This window comes from Cryptomeria japonica, chromosome 1 (genome assembly GCF_030272615.1).
Source record: "Cryptomeria japonica chromosome 1, Sugi_1.0, whole genome shotgun sequence".
Taxonomy (NCBI): domain Eukaryota; kingdom Viridiplantae; phylum Streptophyta; class Pinopsida; order Cupressales; family Cupressaceae; genus Cryptomeria; species Cryptomeria japonica.
Window position 1 is genome coordinate 711,452,268 of NC_081405.1, and position 24,373 is coordinate 711,476,640.

Genomic DNA, 24,373 nt, shown 5'->3' on the forward strand with positions numbered 1-24,373 from the left:
TTAATTAAAGTAATTAAATATTAATATCTCTCTAAGTATCCATCAGAATTGCCTGTCATCAGAACTGGAGACTACCAAGCCATACGCTGCCACTGACCAACCCGCTGGCTAAAAATAGCGGGACTGCTAAAAATAGAAAGTGTCTCAAACGGAGTCCTGGAGACCTCAAATGAAAGCCAGTCCTGTAATGCTCACTCTGAAGATGAATCGATCTCCGGGAGACCCTCTAACCAACCTCATCAGCCTACGAGGGTCAGTGATAGGCTAATCTACTCAACTGACAGATGTCAACTAGAAGGGGACATCACAGTCCGCCCCTCCTGAAATTGCTTGTCCTCAAGCAATCTCAACTCCAGATGCTGTAAAATCTCCTCACTCTCCCAAGTAGCATCCTTTACCGGCAAATCCTTCCATTTCACCAAGTACTCTGTGATAGTACGTCTTCTGAAATTCCTCTCCCTGAACTCAATGATTGCCTCAGGTACAATTATCAACTTCCCCTCATCATCCAGGGGTGGTAAAACTGTAGAAGGAACAATATGGTGTCCCAACGCCTTTTTGAGACATGACACGTGAAACACATTGTGTACTTTGCTATCTTTCGGTAAATCCAACTCATAAGCCACCTCACCTATACGCCTGGTCACTTTGAAAGGGCCATAATATCATGGCTTGAGCTTCTCTACTCCACTCCTCCCGAGAGTAGACTGTCGATATGGCTGCAACATCAAATACACCATGTCTCCTACCTCAAATGACCTCTCTGTCCTCTTCTGATCAGCATATTGCTTTTGTTGATTCTGTGCCTTTGCTATATTCTCCTTAAGAGTCTTCACAGTGTCCTAGCTCTCATGTAGCATGTCTCCCGCACTAGGCACCCTACTGTCACTCAGCAATAAGTCAATGAAACTAGGAGGCTCATACCCGTACAGTGCTGTAAATGGTGTCATCTGAATGGACATGTGGTGAGTGGTATTGTAACAATACTCACAGAGGTAAATCCACTTCACCCACGCCTTTTGCTACCCTGAAATATAGTTTCTGAGGTATCCCTCCACCCATTTATTAACTATCGCAATCTAACCATCAGTCTGAGGGTGGTAATTGGTGCTCGATGTAAGCTCGGTCCCACAGAGTCTAAAAAGCTCCTGCCAAAAGTGGCTCAAAAACCGAGTATCCCTATCACTAAAAATAGTCTGAGGCAAGCCATGTAATCTGAATACCTCTCTAAAGAACAACTCTACTACCTGAATAGTTGAATAAGTGGTGGTAATCGGATAGAAGTGGGCATACTTCGTCAAACGATCCACAACCACAAATATGCAATCCCGTCCTTGTGCTCTCGGCAACCCTGTGATGAAATCCATAGATAGACATTCCCACTTCCTGTCAGGCATTGGAAGTGGCTGAAGTAAACCAACAAGGTATGTATGCTCCTGTTTATTCTGCTGACAAACGGGGCACTCTCTAACATACTGTAGAACATCCGCCTTGAGCCCTTTCCAAGTGAAGCGCTCACGAACCTCTCTGTAGGTTTTGAAAAACATGAGATGTCCTGCCATCGGTTCATCATGAAAGAACCGCAGTACCCTACTGCTCAATTTCGATCCTGGGATCAAGTACACTCTCCCCTTGTAAATGATCAAATCATTTACAACTGTATAGCTATTGTCCACTACTAATCCCTCTATCACACCTGCAGCCCAGCTATCTTTGGCATACTCTGCCAATCCTCTACTATCTGGACCATAGAACTCAGGTGGGGATGACGTGACAAGGCATCTGCAACTACATTCTGTGTGCCTTTGATATAGGAAATATCAAAGTTATAAGCCTAAAGTTTGCTGACCCACTTTTGTTGACTGTCATTTAAGTCACGCTGCCCAAGGAAATGTCTCAAACTATTGTGGTCAGTCTTAATGCAAAACTTGCTGCCCACTAAGTATTGTCTAAACTTGGCCAGTGCATGCATTATGGCCAACATTTCCTTATCATAAATGTTGTAAATCCTCTCAGGTCCCGGAGTTTCCTACTCTCATATGCAATAGGGTGCTTTTCCTGCATAAGCACCGCCCCAATGCCCTCACCAGAGGCATCACATTGTAACTCAAATGACTTCGAGAAGTCAGGTGTAGCAAGTACTGGACATGAAGTCATGAGCTCCTTGAACCTATCAAAACACTCCTGGGCCTCAGGAGTCCATAAGAAGGCACCCTTCTTCATCAAGTCTGTCAAAGGTGTTGCATGGCGTGAATAACCGTTAACAAAACGGCGATAGAAACCACATAGGCCCAAGAACCCACGCAACTGAGTAAGGTTCACTAGAGTAAGCCAATCTACAATAGCACAGATCTTCTTTGGATCCATCTGCACTCCCTCTGCACTGATAATATGGCCCAAGTACAATAACTCAGTCATTCCAAGGTCACATTTGGATTCTTTGGCATACAAGGACTCCCTACCCAGAATGCTCAAAACTGTATCTAAGTGACTGAGGTGCTCCTCCCAAGTATGACTGTAAACCAGTATATCATCAAAGAACACCAATACTGATTTCCTCAACTGATGTCTGAAGACTTTGTTCATTGTGGACTGGAAAGTAGCAGGTGCATTGGTTAGCCCAAATGGCATAACCACAAACTCAAAATGTCCATAATGACAACGAAAAGTAGTCTTCTCAATATCCTGCTCGCGGACACTAATCTGGTGATAGCTTGATCTCAAATCAATCTTTGAAAAATAACAGGCACCATGTAACTCATCTATGAGCTCATCAATACGCGGAATGGGATATCTATTTTTGATCGTCCACTTTTTAAGAAAAATGTAATCAATACACATCTGCAATGTGCCATCCTTCTTCTTCACCAAAACAACTGAAGAAGCAAAGGGGGACTTACTAGGCCGAATATGTCCCATAGCCAGAAGCTCCTGTATGGTTTTCTCTATTTCATCTTTCAAGCGCTTTGGATGTCTGTATGGAGTAATCATCATTGGCTTCGCACCACCCTCTAGCTCAATGATGTTCTCAAAACCCCTATCTGGTGGCCTCCCTAATGGTATGTCATTGAAAACCTTGTTATGTTTGGTTCTTAGTATCTAAATGTCACGATGATATTCAACTTTTTGAGCATCCTGCTGTATAGGCATGATCATACACTCTGCTGCCCACTCAGTCTAATCGTGGCGTACAAGCCTCTCCATCCGCCTGAGTGTAATCATCCTAAAGTTGATGTCCTTAATAGCTTTCAGCACATGTGTCTTTCCATCAACAATGAAAGACATCTCCATCTCCATCTCTTGCAAGTAAAGTGTAAACTTGCCTAGCTCATGCAACCACCTCATACCAAGGACCAAATTTGTATCACCAATCTGAACCACATAGAAATCAATTTTGAACTCATAATTGTTTACACACAATGGGAGTTGTGTAATCATCCTATTACACTTTAAAGTGTAACCATCTGCCACCCTTACACGAATGCCCTCAAACTCCTTTGTTTGGATTTCTCTCTTCTCAACTAACCTGGCATCAATAAAGTTATGTGTGGCTCCAGTATCTAGTAGGGTAATAACTTTCTGACCAGCAAATACTCCTCTCATTCTGAATGACCCTTCCTACTGAATACTAGTGAGGAGTGCCTCCTTAAGGTGTTCATCACCTTCTGCATCCATCTTGTCAAGTCTCGGAGGATCCTGTGTGTCATTTTCAGCCTCTAAATCATCATAACCAGCAAGCTGACCTTCTTGATCAGATTCTGAATCTTCATAATATGCCCACATTACTCTGTTTGCCTTGCCCTTAGGCCTCAAAGGACAGTCATGGTTGGCATCATATGGACCTTTGCAATAAAAACATAGTTTTTTCTGCCTCAAATCGTTATGTGTCTCACGATCTAAGGGGGGAGCTGCCGTCATTCCTTTGTAATCATTTCTAAGTCTGATTTTTCCTTCCCTTTGCTGTAATTCTTGTTATCTTTGAAAGACGTTGACCCTTTTGACCCAAATTTATTTTGTGTGGCTGTCACATCCATACTTCGTGCCTTTTTAAAGGCAAGTAGAAGTGTTGGGGGATCAAATGCTTTGACCCAACCTCTCAAAGGCTCCATGAGTCCCTCTATAAACAAGACTACTAGCCGCTGATTTGACATGTTGTTTACCATGCATGACAATTTCAAAAACTCTAAAACATACACCTCCAAGTTCCCTGTTTGTTTCAGTTGTGCTAACTCACGAAAGTAAGACTCTGGGTCTTTCTTATCAAACCTCTCCACTAACAAATCAGCAAACTCCTAATAGGTGGTAATCTCATCATGTTGGAGAGTGATGAGTCCATTATGCCACCACTCATGTGCAGTACCGTCCAAATGTAAGGTTGGAAACTTAATTGCATCCCTTTCAATCATGGGTCTCAGTGTGAAGTATGTATCCAGTTTATGGATCCAGGACCTAGCTATAACTGCACCGCTGCCATCATAATAAGGTAGAGTGAGCTTGCTTGTGGCAAACTCAAGATCTCTATGTTGGAAACGAGGCCTCCTCTCTTGACTATTTCTCTCTACCTCCCGTTTTTGCCTCATGAACTGATCAAAATTCAGATTCTGCCTAACATCAGGTGGAAGAAGACTCCACTCATCATCTACCATCATGACATTATCAACAAAGACAAGCTTTGCCTCAACTCTAGCAACATCCTCAGGTTCCTCTACCAAGAAATTAAGCCTTGAAGGCATGTCAACTGTGCATGTAGCTGCCCTGTGAGGTCTAGGAATATTGGCTATACTCCTATTATCCTCTGGTTCCTGATTGTGTCAGTTTGGAGGATTCATACGCTCCATCATGGTGGTGAGTGCCTGTAAAGCATGAGCAACCTACTGCTGCCTCGTAGCCATAGTCCTAAAAAATTCTCATCTCCTCATCCTCAACTCTGTGGCCTCTGGGTGAGCTCCCTGTATGCCTATCACCCAGTGTCTGACTACCTATTAAGACTTTGTTCTCCTTCAAGGAGGGCTCTTCTGCATGTGTAATACCTGTGTGAACCCGCTTCCTGTGACTGCATGTAACTTCTAAACCCTTAGAATGGCAGGATTTAGCTCTGATACCACTGTAAGAACCTACCAAGGGTTCTCAACTCAGACAATGGAGGTTTAGTTGAACCTGTTGCGTTTTATGTTTTGTATTTTGCAATTTCTAACAACAACGCTAGTTTTGAACAAATAGTATGCAAAAAGCAACATTGGAAAGAGCTGGAAATTAATTGAACTTCATAAAATTAGGACTATCAAACCCTTATTACATCCAATTTGCATAAACACCTTCAATAAAGAAATCAGACAAGACCAGGAAGATTTATTGTCAAATACCTCAAATTTATGAAACCCCTTATTTATCCTTGCTGCCGTACAGCAGCAAATAATGACAGCAAAATTATTTATCAGTCCAAACTACCCGGAATGGTGAGTTTAGCAGCTCAAACTGAAGCTACCAGCTAGGCGTCCCCTTTAGGATTTATTTCAGAATTTTTGGACTCCTCCTTCAACAAAATCGTACCCTTTCAAGGACGAAAGGTACGGCAGATTTGCAGGCTGTACATGCACAAAAACCCCAGCTGTAAACACACTTATTTCTGCCTCTGTTCTGACTCTGTGGCTGCAATCAATCCTTTGCATAAAATTAATAAAACCCTTTCTAATCTGCCCAATCTTGGTTTCTGGATAAAACCAACTGAAAGCAAAATCAACTGATATTTCATAGCCTCTAATGCTGATGCACAGAAATCTACCGTTTTCCTGTACCGATACTTTCAGATCATCTGCAGGAAGAAACCCCTACTGAAACCCTCAAGCCAAAGTCTCCTCAAAGCAAACTCAATATCAAATCTTCACATAATGAAAAGAAGACCTAAAAACTTCTTTTATCTCTTCCCTTTAGGGTTTGGCACGATTCCCAAGAAAAGTACGATTTGGCATCAAATGATGTTTTAACTTTTAATATTTATTTTTGACTATTGAAGCTTCAAAAATAAATCTCTTTTCAATTTAATATAAAAGTGGCCCCATCCAATGAGAAATAGACCCTCACTTAAGTTATAACTTAAAGTGACTTAAAAATATTAAAACATTAAAGTTCGCCATTTAATATTTAATTAAAATAATTAAATATTAATATCTCTCTAAGTATCCATCAGAATTGCCTTTCATCAGAACTGGGGACTGCCAAGCCATACTCTGCCACTGCCCAACCCACTGGCTAAAAATAGCGGGACTGCTAAAAATAGAAAGTGTCTCAAACAGAGTCCTGGAGACCTCAAATGAAAGCTAGTCCTATAATGCTCACTCTAAAGATGAAGAATCAATCTCCGGGAGACCCTCTAACCAACCTCATCAGCCTACGAGGGTCAATGATAGGCTAATCTACTCAGCTGACAGATGTCAACTAGAAGGGGACATCACCTTGATGATACCAACATATGGTGGCCTTATGCCCTAAGAGGCTAAAAGAATTCCACTTGCACCTTAACAACATAGCTAAGTGTGTCTCTTTTACCAAAGAGATTGAATTGGATAACTTTCCTTGGTATTTTTCTCATCAAAAAATCTAATGGCTCCTCAACCCTTAAAGTCTATGGTAAAGCCACCCACACCAACCTATATCTTCACTGTTCCTCTCATCAACACCCTATCTAAAAAACAAGCATCTTTAAGACTATAGCCACTAGGACCTTTCATATTTGCAATGAAAATGATGATAAAAGCGAAGACCAAGAGATTGGTCACCTTTCTCAAGTCATCAAGTTGCAAGACTACAAAAAAAATAACTCATCACAAGAGCTTCCAAGCAAGCCAAGCCAAGCCTCGTCTCAACTCCAAACCCAAGACCAATGTGCCTTGTGACCTTCATGTTGCCTCAATCCTTTACATCAATGGCCTTTCTAATAAAACCTCAATTTCACCTTCAAACCCTATTCAAATTTAAGAAACCATATCTCCTCTACCAAAGACCCCATAAACCTCCTTCAGAGCTCTAATGTCCACAAGATTGTTTATTCATGTGGCCCAGCCTACATTGGTGAGAGTAATCATTCGTTTAGCACTTAAATAAAAGAAAATAGTGTTGACATTAGACATGAACATGTCCTTAAATCTACCCTTATAGAATATTTTCCTTCACCAAGCACCATATCTACTTGGAAGACCCCCAAATCTTGGTCAAAGAAGACAACTTCTTCAAAAGAAAAATTAAAAAGGCCATAGAAATCAATAAACACCTTTCAACCTCAATTGTGACATTAAATGGAGCCTTATTTTTTCTTGTCAACCCTTCTTGTCTTGCCTTAGAAACAACTCTTGCCTTGCCATGATCTCTCTCCCCCTCCATTCTTGTTCCTACCTAGTTAGTTTCTTTTCATTCTTCTTTTGTGCTTCCCCTTAGGTTACTAGCCCTCGCTATCCTCTCTCATTCTTATTAGATCTCATTGTTCATGGTTTGTGGTTCTTGTTCTTGGCCATTGATTTTTTTTTTTTACCCCTTTCCCCAAATTGTTAGTTATCCCCATAGAGTGCCCCTTGGCATCTCTCCTTTCTCTCCTATCCTCCCTATGTGCCTGTGTCATTGCCTTGTCCATTCTCCCTATTATTTCACACATGCATCCTTGCATTCTCTTGTATATATGTATTTATATATATATACATATAGATAAATACATACATACATAAATACATACATATATATATCCACATACACACAGTTCTTATTATTCAATATATTCATGATTTCGATATTTTATCTTTCAACTTAATTTTCATTTTTTTATACCAAAACAATATAAAAAATACATATAAATATTTTTGCACTTTGCTCATAATTATGCACTTAATAGTTTTCTCTCATATACATAATTCCTTACATTTTGTTGTTTGTTAAACATTCATATTTTCATATCCACCTTGTTTCTTCATCCATACTTATGTGTACTCTATTTTTCCATTTTCATACTTGTTTGTTTCTTAATTTCATAGTTTCTCAAATATAGTTTTTTCTTTTCCTTGTATTTTCATTGCAATATTCATATATCCGGTTAGCATGTTTACATTTATATTCATATTCTTACTCTGAGTATGATATTATTCTCATTTTCTTTTATCTATCTTTAGTCTGTTGTTTCCCATGCCCTCTTCTATTCCTTCCTCTATTTATCTGGGTGTAGTCTGCTATTTTACCACTTTTTATTCTACTCTCTTGCTTTACATCCTGATGATGGATGACAGAGTGTGATCCAAAATGTTGATGGTAAAAATTATCACACAATTAAAATCTAGAAACACTCACATTGAATACTTGTTAATTTGTACATCAACTTAAGTGAATTCTCAATTCCACTCTAATGTTCAATATTAGAGTTCTATAACATATATGATGAATGCTTATATATGAATAATTGAAATCCTATATTTTTAGAATGATGTTCCTTTAAAAAAGGCCTTGTCTCCCCTACTCTACTGGAAACACACCCTGCCATTTCTTGCTGTCCCTGTTCTGGAAACTTAGTGTAACAAAGGTTTTTATACTTGATTTTTCAAAATATTTATTTTTTAAGAGTCATTCAACTGCCATCCCCAAAATCCAGAGGAAGAAAAATGCAACCCCCAAAATCCAGAGGAAAAAAAATGCAATCCCCAAAACCCAGAGAAACACAGGTTTCTCCATATAAAATATTTGTTTTCTATGTAGATGCATGTTATCTTGTATTTCTGTTTAATACATTCTGTACATGCTTTGTTATGAAAAGAGAGATCAGAATTGTACATTCTATTTAATACAAGTTTTAGTTGTTTTTGCTGCAAATGGTAAGTTAAAATAATTGGAACCATTAGAAGATTCTTGGAGGTTTATTGAACTGTTTTTATTTTTCAAATAGGCAATTATGGATCAACGTGACAGAGTAGACCTTCTCAGGGCCCAAGAAAGAATAGAGATTAGCTTGTATGATATTTAATGGAAGAAGCAGAAACAATTTTGAAAAGTATTCTCTCTGCTATGTAAAATTGTGTGAAAAAGGAAATATTATAGAAATATTCAATTAAAAAAAAATATATGCTTAAGAAAGAGCAATAGTGAAAAATCAACTGCCATTACAAGATAAGATAAATTTTTAGAAGGAAAAAAAAAATTACGAGAAGGAATTATTTTGATATGAACAACCTTTAGACATCACAATTAATAGTTCAGGTAATTTCCAGATATTAATTATAAACCACTTTTTAAAAGTAATAAGAAATATATCTGCAAAAATCTACTGTCATTTCAATGATAAAATAAATTTCAAAAAGGAGCAAGGAATTTTTTATATTCAATCAAGAACATATGGCAGGCTATACTAATTCACCCATTCACCTCAACTGCTGTGTCATGCTGAAGAAGAACAGGTATTGTTTGACCAAATGTTGCTCCTGAACCTACTGCCCGTTCACGAGCCTTGTGATCCAAAATTTCAAGCTTGTACAGCATGTTCTCAAACCTACATCAAAAGCAAAAGTCCTTTATTGTTATAAAAACACATAGGAAATCACAAAATAGCATACTCAGTCTACAAGACCACAGTTCATGTACCAGATAGAAGCATTCAAAACATTTAAGATAACCACCATACAAAGGATTTAAGGCAACTAATGGCTACTCTGAAGTTTTAAGGAGCCACCAATGCATTCCCACCATGGAAACAGCATGTTCATTTTGAACAAGTCATGGTGCTCCAAATTTACAAGTAATTGACCTGGAACTAGCCATCAAGTGCAGATTAAGTTATTCACTTAAATCAACTTAGCAGAAACAATACCTAGGTGCGATTTTGAATATTTGACTTAAAACTCTGGTCATTTACAGTAGAATTTTGGACTCAAGATACTTCAGCCAAATTCCAGCTGATGGAACCATTTCATGCAATATCATGTTATTCTTTAAAAGTTTTTCCTGTTTAGTGATATTTCAATCTGTATGAGTATTATATCATTATTGACAAATTTAAACTCTTTTTCATGGCATTTGCTTCACAGCGATTTCATGACATATAGCCAGATGAGATATTCCATCTCATGTGATAGTCTTAATGTGTTCAAACTTCAAGATGTGAAAGCAGGGTTCCATTATCATTTAGGACATTTGGAAAGGGTGTCCCATTGTATTTAAGATATACTTTAGGCTTCAACCACTTTACAAGGAAAAAGTGCCATCTTTATACACATTTAATAACACTTTACAATAAAATAGTACCATCTTTATACGCATATAGCTAAGTTGCCAAATCATTGAAAAAGTAGGTTAATTTTAGGTATGAAATGTCCTAGAATCAGAATTGGAATCGGCATAGAATCATGTAGGGTTCAGAATAAACTGCCTTTACTTGTTTGATAGCCCCAGATGGATATGGATCAATGTCACCTAGTTTTGCATATGGATCTTTTTCCGATTCCCTCTGCCAATCGGTTTTCTCAGACTCAATCTGTGTTGTGTGCAAACGATTTTGGAAGCAGTTTGAGCTCCCGATCCTACAGTAGAGTATGCTGTTGTTGTCCCGATTGAAGATCCAATCCCTTCACAGGAACTCGTCGGAAGCTAGAACAGGGGCCACTCAACCTACGTAAATGGTTTCATGCCTCCATCTCATCTCGTTTAAGATGCAGGTGAGTTGCCAACTATTGAAATGAATTAATATTCAGAAATTTTAATAATATTTATTAATATTGTGAATGTAACAATATTTAGATAGTTTTATAATTAATTATTAATATTGTATTATTAATTGTTATATAAATATATAATATATATGCGTGAATGCTGAATTTGTACCTATTTATTAACCCTAATGATCCAGCCACTAACCTAGATCTACAAATTAATTCAACAAACAATCAATAGAGAATTACCATGCATGCAAATAAAACAATAAACATTATACCTTCACACACATTGTAGGCTTGTCTCCATTGTTCTCCTATCCTCCAAGATCTTGTATTGATGATGGTTGCTCTCAAGTCTCAACTATATAGCACTTTGCACAAGAGGTCATGAAAGAATAGAGTGTGGTTGCTTGATGAGGTAAGCTATGATGCAAGGATGGTGTGATGATGTATGATCCTAGAATGATTTTGGCAAGAATGTAGGTGCTCTAATGATTGCTTGATGTTGATATCCAAATGAAAGAGAAGAACCCTCTTTTATAGAAATCTCAGAGAGAATCAAGAGCTTAGATTACGAGGTTAAAGGATGAATGGCCAAGATTGCATTAAAGAAAAGAGAATCAGATTGAAGGGTAGGTAAAGATGAGGGGAGGAGACTAAAAGGTGGAAAAGGTAAAAGATAAGAGTGAACAGGATTAAGAGGTTAATTTGAAATGGAGGGATATGATTAAGCAAAGAGTTGACTTTTAGATTCAATGAATGTGAGCCTTGGAGAAAAGACAAAGTAAATGAAGAGGAATTTGACACTTGTCACATGCCTATGAATTTAGATTATGATCCATGTGAACAAGTTAAAGGGTTAAAATTAAAGAGAAAAAGGTAAATGAATTAATTAAATAAATAGAAGTATTTATTTAATTAATAGAAGAAAAGGGGCTAGATTAAATAAATAAAAATATTTATTTAATTTAAAAAAGAGGTGGGATTAAATAAATAATAAATATTTATTTAATTTAGAAAAAAAAGGCTAAGCGAATTAGAAAAAAAAGTCTAAGCGAATTAAAAAAAAAATAGTGGAAGAGGCTAATGAATTAATTAAAAATAAAAATATTTATCTAATTAATAGTGAAAAAAGCTAATATTAATTTATTTATTTAATTAATGGAAGAAATAATGATAAAATAATTAAATAAATAATTAATATTTATTTAATTGGGTTAGGACAATCTTTGGTGTCCACAATATGAAGTTTAATTCATGTTTATTATTTATTAAATATTAAATTGTATGTGAAATCATAGTTTTGAAAATTTATAGTTTAAAATAGTTTAGTAATTAAACTATAAAATATTAAATATCAATATATTTATATTTAAATTATAAGATATATATTTATTTTTAATATATAATAAATATATTTGATTTTTAATGTATATATTTATGGTTCTTATTTTTTTGTACGGGTGTATCCAAAAATACCCAATCCTCTAAAAAATTTATGTCATACCGACATACCATATCCACATACCCGCACCTATACCCGTACTCAATTGGGGAACTTAGGCATATTGGTATATCAAAAGCAAAAATTTGGAAATCCATGTCTGAGCACCAGACCGGCAATTTTGTAAAGTTGATTGTGTCCATGAAAGGAGAAAAATGACTTGATCATGAGGTAAAAGATTTGAGTTAAAGAAGCAAACTAATAACCAAGTTAATCAATCTACTCTTCCATCATGCTCTTACTTATTCAAACATTAGATATTACCCATTACAATATTCTAGCAAAAGTCACAAGTTTCCATTTCTAGTTGTCAAAATCATAGTACGTAGACTAGAGAGTACTTGGCAAGCCTAGAATTTTTGACTTGGCAAAGACTCGATAAAAACCAAGGTTTATTGGAGGGGCGAATGCAAGATTTTAAATTTTTATAGAAAAACTCCTTATCAAGTACACATTTTAACCCGCATTTTAACCTGCCCTGACTCGTTTTAACTCGCATATTAACCTGCCCCAACGCGATGAAACCCACATTGGCATGTTTCAATCCCGCATCACAATTTTTCATCTCAAAAATGTGTGGAAACCAACAAGTTTTCTTCTTAAATCCAGCGATTTTTCCTTTGCAACTCGCCTGCAAAGACTCACGAGCTAAACTATAGAGTACTCTCGAAGCTGAAAAATTCACGAGTACTTGGCAACTCGGCAAGTACTCACAAGGTTTTCAATCCATGGTCAAAATCACTAAGAGCTCATCAACAAAACATGATGCACAAGCCTTTAGTGTTTTAAAACTCATTTCTTGATAGTAGCATGCTTAGATTTGATAATCTTGAATAACCATGCATCCATATGACATACAATATAATATTGCTTGTAACTTTAAATCTTCTCTCATTAATTTCTAATAGAGTTCTTAGCAACATATCAACCTAGATCAGCATCTATTGGCCATGCTCCCTTAAATTCAAGCAAAAAGACCACTGCAACGTATAAATCCACCAATGAGTCTAGCAATCTATCCAACATACAAATATCATTTCAAATGAAATCATTCTATAAAGAATATGTTCCAAACCCCTTCCATCACAAAAGTGAGGAATTTCATCATGTGTTTAATCATAGTTGGAAGACTCTACAGACTCACCGCAAACTCGCAAGTCCATTGGCAGCCGAGTCGACTTACCACGGTCTCGTGAGCAGAGTCCGGGAGAGTCCAAGCCAAAGGCTCCCGAGTTTTTTCTGAGGACTCGCGCGAGTTTGACGTCGGGACTCTTGAGTCCTGATGAAGGACTCTCGCCATTTGCTGAGAATGCCCAGTGACAGTTAAAACATGTTTTTTTTTCACTTTTCCTCATTTTTGTCATTTGTTATTGTTGTTTAGTTTGCTGTTTCACATTTAAACATATTATTATGTGTAAGTTTGTAAACATTTATAAACATATGCTGCTGTTATACATTTTAAAGTTTGAAACTGAGTATGAATGATAAAATTTAAAATATTGAGTGTTTGGAGATCATATGACGTGTAATGATTCATCTTATGATCTCTAAATGCATTAATTTCTTTTTGTTTTTTTTGTAAAACTACGGTTTTCTTTTTTGTCGAGTCCTTTCCCAAGTTTTTACCGAGACCAAGTATAAGTCCAATTTTTGGGCTGCTGAGTCTGTGGCAAGTCCGAGTTTTCCAACTATGTGTTTAATGAAACAATCCATATTAGTGTTAACAATCAATCAAAATATGTCATAGTTCACTCCTAGAAAATAATGAATAATCACACACTAGAAATTCTTGTTTACCAATCAAGCCTAGTACGGTAAATTATATAGCTTATAAGATATGTGAGCATATTCATCACATTCGAACATGAGTTTTATGAAATGGTACACATAACGAGAGGAAGGACTCAAAATTGTAATGCCCTTGCCAGCAAATTACTCTATACCCTGACCATTGCATAACTAAATCTCATACATTAATACTTAAAGATACAAAGTTACTGGGAAAAATATAATATTAGAACTGCATTGATTGCATACTTATCAGGTGAGAGCATTTTCTTCTCTTTGTTGAATTCTTGCATCCAGTCATCATCTTCATCATCCAGATCATATTCAACGATGTCTGAATTTTCTGCCCTGTCTGCAAGTTAAAAAAAAAATTCTTAACTGTTTCAATTTTCTTAAAGAATCAATTCAAATAAGCTGATAATTAAAAAAAAAATATTGTAATTTGCTCTACAAGTGGAATAAAGAAAAAATATGGAACCTACTTCCCCCTCCACGCAAATAAGTTGTAGGCTGCATAAATGTTCGTTCATAATCTCTTTCATATGATTCCACAACAACAAACTGTGGTGTAGGTATATCATCAGAATTTTTCCTGACAGGAATTGCATGTACCTGTGCAATTCAATTCAAAAAGTTATACTAGAGTCACACTATTCTTTTGACAATATGTAAGAAGATCACAAAAGGACAGATAACATATTTAGGCAGATATTTAATGATAAACCAACAGAAATCAGTTATATTCTATACCTAAAAAACTAAAAGAGAATAAAAGCAGAGGTAACTTGAAAAGAGGAGGTTTTCAATAAAAAAAATTAAAATCAGTACTGCAAAAGCGTAATAGGTATACTGAAGTTCATTCTATGGCATCCCACATCTTAAACAATTTTGTATCTTCATGAATTGGGTTGCAAGAAGAATTTACATGGGAGAAAAAAAAAACATTACTGTTCCATGGCCCACTGCAACCATGAAAAAGGAAAAAAAAAGAGTGAATAACCACAACATCTACTGATGGGATCTTTAAATTAAATCTTATACTATATTTCTTTGTTTTCTTTGGAGGGAAGGAAATCCACAAGTCTTGATGATGATTACTCTATTCTCCACATCAGCTTCAATTGGAGCAAAAGAAATCTTAGAGACCATCATGATCAGACTCAATGTGGCAATCAACACATTCCAAAAACTGAAAAGAAAGATGATTTCAAATCAAGTTTTAAGGACAGGTTGCACTTGGACAAGCTTGACGCTACCCCGCCAATTGCAGGAGATGGAATTCAAAATGCATTCCAGAACATTGAAAATACTCAATAGGAAGAATATGTGCTTTTTAAGTTCGATTATGACTCACAGGTTCACAATAAAATAGAATTTAAATGACACAATGCAACATATAACTCATGATTATCTAGTTTTCCATAATTTTGTTGGGTTGGTGAGTTAATGTTTCATTGTTTGCATGCAAGGACAGCAGAGCAGAGGTCATTAGTAACTACAAGGTAAAAGAATTAATTTTCTACACTTTTTTGTATTTTGAAGCAGGCACCCTAGCAGAAGTTTGGAAAAAAACCCTTGGATTAGAGAATCTGGATGTGTCCCTCGGCAAAGTTTTCTGCAGTTTTTTGTATTTTAAGGCAGACACCCAACAGAAGTTTGGACAAAACCCCTTGAAATAAAAAATCTGGATGTATCCCTCAGCAGTCAAAACATCCCCAGGATATCCCCTGATCATCCCCTGAACATTCATAGATAGGGGCAAACATTTGCCAGCCCTCACTGGGTCATTCACAGCAGTTCAAATATGAGGGGATACATTACCCATGTGTAACATGTATAGAAATGTTAAGGGCATGACAAACAGATCCCAGCAGAACACTTTAAAATTAAGTCAAAGCTTCAAATAGCCTTACTGAAAACCTAATAAAAAATAATATCATTGTAAAGAAAAACACAATTCAGGCATTCATGCAAGTGAAAGGGATATATGAAACAAGTTCAGCTATTAATAACAATCTCAGAAAGCACTTACCACATCGTTTTCATTCTCCAATGTAAGGCGGACAAGTTGAGAAGCTCGAGTTCCAGCACTCTCATCATCTTCAAGGTCCTTGACTGATTTTAATATAGGAAGTTTCCTAAAAATGTCGACTGGACGAGGCCTAATTGATGCCCTACTCATGTCCGCTCATTTCCCAATACCCAATCCTCGCCAGATGATTTCCACTTCAACAGTACACCATCTATTAAATTAGGCTCCTAACTTGTTAATCACACAAAATTTATTCACACATTCATACAAACTGTCCGACCATGGAAAGCATGAGTTGATACTTGGTAAAAGAACCTGCAAGATGAAAATTTTAATGTTAAGCAAGATTACTCTTACAGGTAGCATTATCAATTGAAGTCTTATTGTGTAAATTTTAATGTTGAGCAAGATTACTCTTACATGTAGCATTATCAATTGAAGTCTTATTGTGTAAAATGTTTAGCAATAACTATCTTTTTGTACAAATGATGCCAGAAAACCAAGCTTCCCCCTAATCAATATGCTATGCCAATATAATATATTTGAGCACAAAAGTTCATTGAGTCAGCACTTGTAGCAGAAAATTGCAGCAGCACTTCATCAGCCCCCCTTTCTATCTATGCCCAAAGAATGCTAAAAGCCTAAAAATTAAAGTCCACCACTCTATCAATCAAGTTAGCTTTAGTAAACAGGTCAATGTAACATCTTTCATTCAGCCTCAGGATATGCAATCAATCATATATAATTTATGATATTAACATCCAATATCAACACAAGATAGCCTTGAGAGATTTCAGGGAGCAGGAGCACTGGATTCCAACAAGAATAGTTAGGCTCAAGACAAAGGATGGCTTTGAAAGTTTTCAGTAAACATTGGATTCCAAAAAATTTATTATTCAACATCACCAAAAGATGGGCAAATTATTTTCAATAAACACCAGATTCCAACAATTTTAATTTCTTACATTCAACATGGATATAAGATACCTTTAGAAGAGTTTATTAAGCACTGGATTCCAAAGATTTTAACATCCAACAACAGCAAAAGATGACAATGGAAACTTTAAGAAAACACGTCCCAACAATTTTAACATTCAACATCAACAAAAAATGGCTATAGAAGCTTTCAGTAAACACTGGATTCCAATAATTTTAACATAGACCACTGACACTAAACACTGCAATACAACATTGACACGAGATGGCTTTTAACATTCATCATTGATGATGAATTTTAACATTCATCATTGGCAAGAGATGACATTTGATGTTTTCAGAAAACACTCTTCCAACATTTTTAACATTCAATGTCAACACAAGATGGACTTAGAAGCTTTTAGAAAACACTGTATTCCAATTTCCAACACTTCGTTATTCAACACTGACTCAAGATGGCCTTTGAAGTTTTCAGTAAACACTGGAATCTAATAATTTTAATATCCAACATGGAAGAATATAATGCTCAAAGTTTCCAGTTAACACTCAATTCAAATAATTTCAACTTTTAACAATCAAGTTAGCATAATACGATCTTAGAAGCTTTTAGTAAACATTGGATTCCAACAATTTTAACATTCAAGATTGACACAAAATGACATTGGAAGCATTCAGTAGACCCTTAATTCCAATACTTGTAAGTTGTAACATTCAACATCAACGTCAGATAGGTGATGCCCCTAAAACCATTCAGTAAAACACTGGACTGAAGTTATTCTAACTTCAAAATCAACACAAAACAATGTTCGTATTTTTTAAAGAACATTGGATCACAACATAAATACTCAAACCTATGACTATAGATAGCATATAATGTACTCGAAGCACAAAAGACTCTCTTTGTTCGTAATTTCTAAATTACAGTTGTCATGTCCCACAAACAGTTTTCTGCCTCAAAAGGCCATAAAAATATTGCATTCTACGATGTACTCACGTGCAATTTGCAGCTTCAGAAAACAGTAACAATATTGCATTCTACTGCACGCCTACTCGAAAAGCAACTAAAATTGCATCTCACGTGTACTTCACAGCAGGACCTAAACTGGACGTGCACAAATTCCAGCATTGAAAAATATCCTTAAGTCGGAGACATGTAATATATCTTTTAGCTAGCGGCAGGTTGACAACATTCGCAAACCCTGCAAAACTAAAAAACGATACCAAAATAATACAAAACATAAACACTCTCGAGCCCTAGCTTAATAACACACTCGGAAAACTCTATCATTTAGCAATAACAAATCTAAACGACGTATTCACATTTTTTACGTACAAAACATGTTTATTTCTAGGGCTTCCTAAACTCTGCAAAATCTCCCAACAACAACGTTAGAATACGAATTGTAGAGCTCGCGAAAGCAGACTTACTTAATATTTCGAAGCTTGAAGCAAAATATCAAATCAATTTTTAAAACTTAAAAAAAATTTAAAAAATAAAAACTAGGGCTTCCATAGACATGAACAAGCACGACAAAAAAATCATAATTAAAACGTTCAAACACGAATTCTGAAACTGGCGAGAGCACTCGTAGTTAGCATTTCGAAGTTTAAATCACATAAACAAATCATTTTCTTCTTGATTTAAAAAAATTTAGGGCTTCCAAAGCACGAGAAAATTTTAAAGCTACGACATTGCGAATCATACAACTTGCGAAACTACTCACAACGTATGGTTTACATGCTGAAAGCGCGGAATCGACCAAATTTTAAAATTTTTTAAAATGACTCAGAAAAATCGAAATACCTCTAAAACAATACGTCGTCATGATTGAAGCGGCTTCGCAAAGGCACCAAAAGCTTGAATTATAGCTCCAGGTTAGTAAAAAAAGGTTTAAACCTTCGAAATTAGTGTTTTCCAACGAATACTCCGCCAAATTTAACAGTTCGCGGCTTAAAACGAACTGAAAAAATTGTCGCGCGAGTTTGAGTCCATTAATTGGTGAAGAAAGGAGAGAAATCTGGAAAAGGATGGACAACGGTGGTGAAGAATGAGGGTTTTGTATAAGCAAAACCCTCAAATTTGCCAAAATGCTGTAACCCGTGCAGACCTCGATGCCACCATTGTCATCAGAAGCTACGGATTTGTATTATACGGTCGCGTAAGTAAACGGATACGGAGGGTGGCCTTGTGTTTTTGCCGCTGGGACGGATGTATATACGGTTGGAGAAGTATGGAGTAGAAGTATACGATTTTGTATTGTTTTCAATGCGAGCTGATGTGAGTTATGAATTATAAAAATTTTGAAGAAGGGAAACTTAAGGTGGGTGAGGGGATTATTTAGGGCTTTTTTATAATTAGAGATATTTATTTATTTTAATTTTGAATAGGAGAAAGGATGGGACTTTGGTTTTATGAAAGGGGAGAAGAAGCTCATCAATTTTGAAATTTTTATTGTGTGTTTTTGGTTGGTATAAATATATGTATGTTGATATTTATTATTATTATTTGATTTAGAGATGTATTATTAATTATTGGGTTAATATATGTTTTTATATGATTGTTTATGTTTTAATTAGTTGAGATATTTTATAATTTTAAAGAATAAAAAAATAAAATTTGAAAAAATAGGATGGATTTTAGAATTAGATAAAATTAAAAAAGTATAGGAATTATAGAGTAAATAGTGACATTTTTCATGTTTTTAGATAGAATTTGCATCTTCAAAGATGTTTCTATGTAGTGATTGAATCCACATCTATTGAGACAAATTTGTAATGGTCTCTTAATTGTTGAAAACTCATAAATGAAATGAAATGATGTTCTTTTCACTTCTAACTTCTTATTACCTTAGGCCTAAGAGAATGCTACAACATCACTAACAACTCTACATAGAGTTAGAGAGTATCTAATTTAATATGAGGAAAGATTTGAGTTTTATAAAAAAATTTAAAAATGAAAATTTGGTTGTTTTTAGTCCATTGAATTTAGAAATGATATTAGAACAAATCATTATTGTACCCATTTGTTATAACTATATTTTCAACCATATTGTATTGCAAATTAATTACTTGGTAATCAATATTTGCTTCTCTTTAACTAATTAATATCAACTATATTTTTTAATATTTATAAATCAACTAATCAATTTACAAAGTCCTTCTACTAGCAAAACACTTGGTTATCAATATTTAACAAATATTTACTATAACAAACAAACTCAACTTCAACTACACTACCGAGATCTTAATATTAAACTCAAAATCAATTAATCGATTGATCTACAAAAACTCTTTACTAACAAATCATTTGTGTTAAGAAAATGGTCTTTCAACCTTGCAATTACATTTAAGGTTACTATTTATAGTAAGTTTACATTTGAACACAAATTGATCCAAAAAAAATCTCAAACAAATTGACTAAATTAGCATGCTAATAAATTTTCATTAAAAAACCATTTATGGATTTCAAGATGTTAAACTTTTCATTTTTGAAAATTTTGAGTCTATTTTGAAGACCTTAGAGGCATTTTTTGGCCCAAAAATAGTCGTAACCAATATAGCAAGTTGCAACTTGATATAGCATTTCATGAGCTTCCTAACGATTCAAATAGTTCATCCATTATACTCCCAGATCAAAAATTATGGCCTCCAAAAATGGAAGATGTAAAAACGTGTTGGACATATAAATGAGTTGTAAGGGGGAGTTACACATATTGGTACATGTTTTGACACATCATAGGGCATCTTAGATTAGAGATAAGTTGGGCACCACTTTTTGGATGGTTTTAGCTCATGGTTTTGTCATATTGTTTTGACAATTTCATGTATTGTATCTCCTATACATTAGGTGGATGAGATGGAGGTACCCAAACATACACATTTTCCATTCTTCATATCTATTTTGGGTCCTTATATCTCAAAACTAAATCCTTCATCTCTTCCATCCATCTTAGGTCCTTATATCCCTCCATCCACTATCCATATCACCTCTAGCTCATAACCCAATTACCCTACCATAAATCAAGATCAACAAAGGCACACATTCTTGAGAACCTTCCAACTATCCATCTACATAAACTCGCACAAAATAACTCCATATCATTCTTATCCACCCATCAATCCTAGTGTTCCTAGAAGCAATTTAGATGCCAATAATAAAATCCATAAGTCCAAAATTCCACATACATCCAAAGATCAACATGTCCCATTTAAAAGACATGTAAGAACAAAGAAAATTTTGATCCAAAAGCAAAAATAAATATCCAAAAGACCACAAAGACCCATTGAGCTAAAAGGAAAATCAAAAACCATGTGGATTATTAATTTTATCATACAAGCAATGCTTTCCGAACAACCACAAAGGAAACAAAAAACAAAAACCATGTGGATTCCCGATTCTCTTATATAGAATTGCATCCTAAAAAAAAAAAAAAAAATCGCATCCAAGCTTGTTATTCCAAAGGCTTCCTTTACCCCTCCATCTAAACATCTCCCACCTTTCAAATATATTTTGGGTCCTTATGTCCCATAATCCACTATCTTAGATACTCCATCATCTCCTTCATCCATTTTGGGTCCTTGCATCCCCAAATCCACATCCACTTTTCCATCAAAATCTTTAAACCACAAATTCATTTTTCATCCATCACTCCACCACCCTTCAAGGCATGACAACATTTTCATCCACCCCTACACAAATATTCCAACAACCCCATTCATTATCTGACACCTATTTTTCATCCTCTCATCCCTCCCATACAATTCTTTGCATAAATCCTTACCTCATTCCATCTTATCATCCATTTTGTCTTCCTATACCATCACCCTACCAACATCTTTAATACCTTCAATATCCATAGTTTGTTGTAGCACATCTTTCAAAGGTGTTATCCAAAGAACAAGATGCTTGAGTCCTTCCTCCATCTCCTATCATGCATCCATTATTTTTTTAAATGTCAAAAAAAGAAAGGAAAAAATTGGTAAAAATGAAGAAAATTTAAATGTAAAGAGAAATACTTCATCCAATGGTGAAAACCACCTTTTGTGACACCTTGGGTAGGTACCATGATGAAAACTCGAAAAACAGGCATCATGTGTAATCCATTTTCCTCTTGCACACTACACTTGGCGGCAATTTGTTAAATATCTGGGCAACTGAGAGGGGGGGAGGGGGTTGAATCAGTTGTCAATAAATTTAACTTCAATACTTTCACAGATCCAAAATAACCAACAGAATTAAATAAAGCAGATATAACATGAAAACACATACACGCAGCAGATCACACAATGAACACCAAATATGACATGGAAAACCCAAGAAGGGAAAAACCATAGAGAATGTTAGTTCTCAATATATAACACCGGTTAAGGTGACACCAATTAAGGTGATTTTTACAAAAGGGTGGCTCACTGCTAGAATGCTAATTGCCTAGAAAAAGGCTCACTGATGAAGGAAGAAGAAAGAAAAGATAATCCACCATTGTAACACAATCTGCAATACTGGAATTGTTTCAAATGCCTCAACACTAACACACTTCACATACCATCAATCAGATTTTTTCTTTTTAGTCTTGCACATCTTCCATATGTCATACATTCATATTATCCACATATTTATAATGTCTCTAAGAAACATAACCTTCTAAGTTAGCCAAGATAGAGATTTGAAATAGGTCAACACTAAACATTTGGGTGGTGGGAAGGAATGAGAAGTAGACCATACCACAACACACATCATCAATCAGATCAACATGTTACATCCATCACAAATATCGGTCCCAAAACATGACTCATACGCTACACAAATGTTGTTACTCATCTTCGAATTCTAGACTTAATCTGGACCCAAAACACATTGCCCAACACAATAGAAATAAGAATCGAACCAAGAAACCCATGAATACAATAGATCAATACCATATCATGTAAAAAGAGAAATATGGATTACCATCAACCCAAATAAATAGAATATCATTAGTAAGGCATCTTCCGGAGCACCAAAGATTCCAAGAACGCATCTTCCTGATCACCACATCTTCTAAATCACCAACTCATATGTTGACATCGATGACAACCATCAAATCACATTTGCAACATAATTTTCATCCACCACATCCTCCATTATCATTCATCCTCCAGTATGCCTCATTTGTCCTATCTACATCCATATTTCCTTTTCCACCATGCATTTTGACGAGGTTAAGGATATCCATAAGCATCATGCATCCTATTTGTTTTACCTTATCCATGCCCTTCAATCCATATCCATTTCTTAATTCCATCATCCATTATCACCTTTGATGTTTCTTACTCTATATGTTTTCTATATCCATCCTATCCAAATTTATCTCTTGATTACGATATAAAATAAGGACGTAGAATGAAAAACATATTTTCAAAAACCTCTTAACATGTCCATTTATGCGGATCACATGCCATTCAATGCACCATGCCATCACCTTACATTCTCATACGCAATCCCTTAGCTTAGATAAACATGTTATCCCTTCACTTATCCATTTCCATCCCATCAATTGATTCATCCTCGCGTAATGCTTTATGCCTTGCTAAACACTAGGGGAAAATAAATACATCTTGCTTGAAAATAAATCTTTGATATGTGTTGGAAATATAAATGAGTTGTAAGGGGGAGTTACACATGTTGGTATGTTTTTTGACACATTATAAGGCATCTAAGATTGAAGATAAGTTGGGTACCACTTTTTAAATGGTTTTAGCTAATGTTTTTGGAATGCCATTTTGACGGTTTCATGTATTGTATCTCCTATATATTAGGTGCATGAGATGGAGACACCCAAACCTACACATTATCCATCTTTCAAATCTTGTTTGGGTCATTTATCTCAAAACTAAAGCCTTCATCTCTTCCATCTATCTTAGGTCCTTATATCCCTCCATCCACTATCCATATCACCTCTAGTTCACAACCCATTTACCCTATCATATATCAAAATCAACAAAGGAACATATCCTTGAGAACCTTCCATCATCCATCTACATAAACTCGTCCAAAATTCATCCATATCATTCCTATCCACCCATCAATTCTAGTGTTCTTGGAAGCAATTTGGATGCCAAGCACAAAATCCATAAGTCCAAAATTCCACACACATGTCCAAAGATCAACATGTCCCATTTAAAAGACATGTAAGAACAAAGAAAATTTTGATCCAAAAGCAAAAAGAAATATCCAAAAGGCCACAATGACCCATTAAGCTAAAAGGAAAATAAAAAACCATGCGGATTCTTAATTTTCTCATAGAAGCAATGCATTCCAAAGAACCACAAAGGAAAGAAAAAACAAAAATCATGTGGATTCCCAATTCTCTCATAGAAGAATTGCATCCTAAAGAAAAACCAAAATTTGCATCCAAGCTTGCTATTCCAAAGGCTTCCTTTACCCCTCAATCTAAACAT

At 35.6% G+C, this 24,373-nt stretch overlaps 1 protein-coding gene across 1 annotated transcript in view; it reads right to left on the reverse strand.

Moving 5' to 3' along the window:
• Positions 1-19,241, reverse strand: part of LOC131062532 (uncharacterized) — a 53,880-nt gene extending 34,639 nt beyond the window's left edge. The window contains exons 1-5 of the mRNA XM_057996226.2: positions 18,741-19,241; positions 16,001-16,315; positions 14,451-14,580; positions 14,218-14,320; positions 9,394-9,517 (exon numbers count right to left, since the gene is read on the reverse strand). Coding sequence (XP_057852209.1) covers positions 9,394-9,517; positions 14,218-14,320; positions 14,451-14,580; positions 16,001-16,150 — 507 coding nt within the window. The 5' untranslated portion in view covers positions 16,151-16,315; positions 18,741-19,241. The remainder of the gene's footprint in view (positions 1-9,393; positions 9,518-14,217; positions 14,321-14,450; positions 14,581-16,000; positions 16,316-18,740) is intronic.
• Between the last annotated feature and the right edge of the window lie 5,132 nt (positions 19,242-24,373).